We start from the raw sequence: 4,659 nt of genomic DNA, 5'->3' as shown, positions 1-4,659 counted from the left end.
CATCATATGCTTGAATAAAAGCCCAATGGGCCCAATTAGACCCGAACTTTTCTTTAAGCCCAAAACGATCTTTTATCGCTTTTATGATTTCTTTAGACATTCTAATTAATCACAACACTTAATTAATCCAATTAATTATTTCCATCATCCATTAGTTACTCACTACAAGAGTGTATTGGTGAACAATCATTTTGGGTTCAATTAGCAAGGCAGTGAGGTGATTGGCACCAATCCAATTGATTATTTTTAATCCAATCACTTAGTGAATTAAAACTTACTTTTAATTCTCCTTCTTCTTTGACGACTACATTTAATCATCTAGAAGAACTCACAAGTCATGAGTGACATCTAACCATATATCATGGCTACCCAAGTTAATGTAGAATTTGTTCGGAGAACCTATTCAGTTGGAATTACAATGTAATTCGATCCTTCTCTAAAACAATACTCTCAATCACATTACTAGGGTATGGATATATTATGTCAAACCCCTAATGCGATTATTCCATCTTATATGATTCATTTGAGTCGTATAGGAACGCTTTCCTTTATTACGTTCGATACTTCGGCGAAAGATTCCCGAATCATATCTTAGAGTATTCATCCTCTCTTAACGAGGATTAGAGATTCCTTATTGCGCATTCACTTGCCTTCATGACTAAGTGGTTTAACCCCAATTATGCCGTGGACACCCGCGGATGGAGTGACTTTGACATAATCAAAGATCAAGTACCTAACCACAAGACAACTATGATGCCTCAGGTCAAAGGACTACTTACATTATTCCAACCATTAGAGTTACTTGCTTGACATGTGAGTAGACCTCCATGCAAGTACTCTCGTTCGATTGTGTTCAGTGAACTCATTCCCTTAATGAGCACCTACATACCTGTCTTCGTGTCACTACACGAATGGGACGAGACTTTCCATCCTTCCAATTGAAGCGGACATAGTATGTACCGGTCTATGCATTGTCAGTATCCCTCCGACAATCCTATGACCAGGAACCTTTTGGACATGATGGTTATGTGAAGAAGGTCTATGTAGTCTAACATCATTAGATTACTTCTTCCATCAATCCATTGTCCATGGATTCACTATTTAGGACATATATCGTGTGTTGAGATAGTCCTAATTAGTATCTTTGCCATTTGATGTACAAGAATCATCTATACATCCATTCATTGTCCTGAAAGGTTTCTTCCAAAGATTGACTTTCAGGGCATATTTCCAACATGTTCGCAACAGGTATGAGGAAGGGATGCATCTATTCGGAGACATCTTCTCAGATGGGTGTTTGTTTTCTGCATTCTTTCACACTTCAGACTTCATCTGAAAGGATGAGTCTATTGATAAAATAATAATTAATTAATTAATTAATTAAATCTGAAAATAATTAATTAAAGTATTTAATTATTAGAACCTGAGCCCCAAGGCCCAATGCCCATCTTTTGATAATTAATTAGCACATATTAATTATAATTAGCACATCCTAAAGCCCAATCCCAAGTGTGAGCCCAATTTTATTCTCTAAGTCCATCACTCCGATTACCTTTTATAAGGGACAAAGCCTTATAAAGTGAGGAAACCTTGTGATGGTGAGCAATGTGCGACAATGAAATTCTACTCAAAATTTCCAACAAACAGGACATAGTTTACTTATGTTGGCGGGATTCATTGAAGGGCTGGTATACACAGAACCAGTAACAACCAATGCGACAGTAACCACAGCAAGCAGCCACGATTTGAGAAATGAGGAACGAGGACCCTTGAGTATGATTACAAGGACAGAAAGGAGATGATGAAAGTCATGACCCCCTCAGCAATAGCGCCGAGTCAACTTTTAAGGAAGGGCCTCCAAGCATGTGCTTGTGCTGTGGGATGACCTCATTAATGGCCAGTGCTCCACCCACCGCACCCAAAGCCTGTGGATTGGAAAGTGTCTCCAATGTTAAACTTAAGCATATCATTCTGTGTTTCGTTTATACACGTATGCTTTGGAGTTGGGACGGAGAGAAAGGGATAAAAGTGAATTTCTTTGTTGAAAGAGTTAGTACATTCTGTTAGTTAAATTGTAACAGCAGGGCAGTCAGTTGGATTATTCGCATGTGAAAACTGGAATGAGAGAACTGAACACAGATTGAGAAAGGGATAATACTATTTATCATATCATATTTCCACAGGAAATTAAAGGAACAAACATTTTAACAGTTAAGGCCCTCCCCTCTCCCCACCCCACCCTCTCCTCCTCAAGGCCTCAACCTAAGCAATTGAAGCAAAAGTACACGCTAGTAGTAGTACTAAACTGAAAGCAAATTGAATTCAAGAGTGAGAGAAGCTGGTGGCAATGGGGATAACGATGACGAGAATGAGCAGCAGAAGAATTATCAACCCAATACACATCCACTTCCTGCTGCTCCTCTGGTAGCCCTTGGCGGTGTTGAGATGTTTTGTTCCATCCTTGACATAGTGGGAAGCATTCATCACATGGTGTTCTATATCATCCATCTGCTCCCCCTGAGCCTCCACCATTACTGCCATGTCTAAGAAAAGCTGATGCAACTCCAACAGGCTCCTCTCGATGTCCTTGGCCGTGTCGTGCCTGTCCTGTATCTCCACCACCGTTTCCAACACCTTCCCCCTCCCATGCTCTTGTATTGCCTTCCCCAGAAACTCCTCTGCCCCGTTCCCACCCCCATTCGAGATTATCTTTTCAATCACCTCCTCATCCGCCTGCTCTCCCGTCACCGTGAAGTAGCGTCTCCCAACAGTCTCCTTGTACTCGCTCATCATCCTCTGCCTCAGACCCTGGAAATCCATCATAAGCTCCTTGAGCTTCTTGCGCAAGCCACTCGTCACCGCCATCCTCGTTCTGTAAATCGGGGTGCCTTCTTTGTAGGCGGAGAGCCTCCTATTGGCGGCATTGGCACGATCCATGTCCTCTAGCTGAGATCTGATGGTCTTTGTTTTCTTCAGCACTGCCGTAATATCCGCATTGATTCTGCTGCGCAAGGATTGCAATGCCTCGGACTTGTGGAGGGACTTGCTCTCCTCGTTGGCTTGCTGCAGACGCATGAGAATGTCGCGAACAGATGCCATCTCCTGCTTCACCTTCTCGGCCTCTTCCAGGAACAGACCAAGGTCGGTGTGCATATTTGTGGTGGAGGATGACATCTCCACATTGTTATTATGCCCGGCTTCCAAGTCCAAATCTTTCATAGCCTCTTTCTTTAGATCCACGTAGTTGGTGAACGACTTTGTCATCAGGTCGTTCATCTTTCTTTCTTTCCTTTTATTTCTTCTTCTTCTTTGTTCGTTCCAAAATTCCAAGGAAAGATCAGATCAGATCCTGCATTTATAAAATTCATTGTACAATTAAACAAAACTGGATTAGATCCAGATTGATCCACTAAATAGTAAATTCAACTATCTACCTCTAGACCTAGGAAATCGAAATGAATTAGTTGGAAGAGGGATTTAATTTATGCGTACCTTTTTTTTTTTTCCAATTACGGAGTTGGATGAGCTAGCCCGTACTACTTCAGTTGCTTGTTTATAATATGAAGGAGAATTAGGCAAAAATTTGAACAAGAACTAGTCGATGTATATCAGAATCAGATGCTTAAATTTCAAATGGAAATCCAACAAACAAGGAAGCTGATCATCTGCTTTTATCACAATGAGATTCCCAAAACGGCTGCGTTCAAGTTTTTAAACAACTTCTGTATTGCCAAACTAGCCGTTGACAGGTCACAAACAAATAAAAGAAAAAGGAACTAGCCGTTGGAGCCCCAACGGCTATAATTCAAATATCCGTCAACTCCGTACTTTTTTGTGATGCGAAAGAATTTGGGCCAAAATTGTATGCCTCTAGAAGTTGGGCTCGGCCAACAAGTAGATGTGAGCTTAGCCATTCTTCTACTCATGTACCCAATAAAATAAAAAGACCAAAGGGGAGGTTCTTGATAGTTGATACATAATATTAATCTCTCTTTAAACCCAAATCTATTACCTAAACTACTCTCTCAAACCCCATTCAAAATGTAAAATTATCTTTACACCCATTCCCTTTATAAAATAATAATTGAATTTTTTTTTTCAAAGAGGCATCCTTTGCCCATCTATAATTGCATATGCCGTATAGGACTAGCATTTAAGCATTTCCATGGCTACTTTTTTATTATTTTTGCTACCAAAACCCATCCATGGACTTGAGATCCAAGAGATCATTCAATAGACTTGAATTTGCCAAGAGAATGTTATGCAAACTCCAATTCAGTCCTTTTTAAATCGAGCATTTTCATGTACTTTTTAAGAAACTTTGAAGTGACATAGGGCTGGGTGTTTTGCTGCTATGTTAATAATAAACAAATAAACAAATTGGAGCTATTTCGAATAAAAAAGGTGCAAGACATGCCACCTGCTAGTTCGTGGTTAAGGTTGATCAATCTTTATTTGCACCAAGAATCAAGTTTTATGTCTTTACAGTACTAATCAAAAGTCCTTGCACTGGTGTTTTGGGGCACATACGGACAAACAAAATATCCATAAATTGAGTCATACCTTAGTTGGAGGATTAAAAACTTCAAAATCACTATCCATCAATAGAAAAGCTTGTTTTTCTCTATTAGAGCTATTAGGGTTTTAGTCGCAATGAAC

At 39.9% G+C, this 4,659-nt stretch overlaps 1 protein-coding gene across 1 annotated transcript; it reads right to left on the bottom strand.

The window, feature by feature from the left end:
- Window positions 1-2,011: 2,011 nt before the first annotated feature.
- Window positions 2,012-3,387, bottom strand: LOC126591896 (syntaxin-related protein KNOLLE). Its single transcript, XM_050257605.1, has one exon. It carries the CDS (start codon window positions 3,274-3,276, stop codon window positions 2,323-2,325), a length of 954 nt encoding a protein of 317 aa, XP_050113562.1. The 5' UTR covers window positions 3,277-3,387; the 3' UTR covers window positions 2,012-2,322.
- Between the last annotated feature and the right edge of the window lie 1,272 nt (window positions 3,388-4,659).

Source organism: Malus sylvestris, chromosome 12, assembly GCF_916048215.2.
Source record: "Malus sylvestris chromosome 12, drMalSylv7.2, whole genome shotgun sequence".
NCBI lineage: Eukaryota > Viridiplantae > Streptophyta > Magnoliopsida > Rosales > Rosaceae > Malus > Malus sylvestris.
Note: the sequence above shows the minus strand (reverse complement) of the source record. Positions and strands in the feature narration are given on the sequence as shown.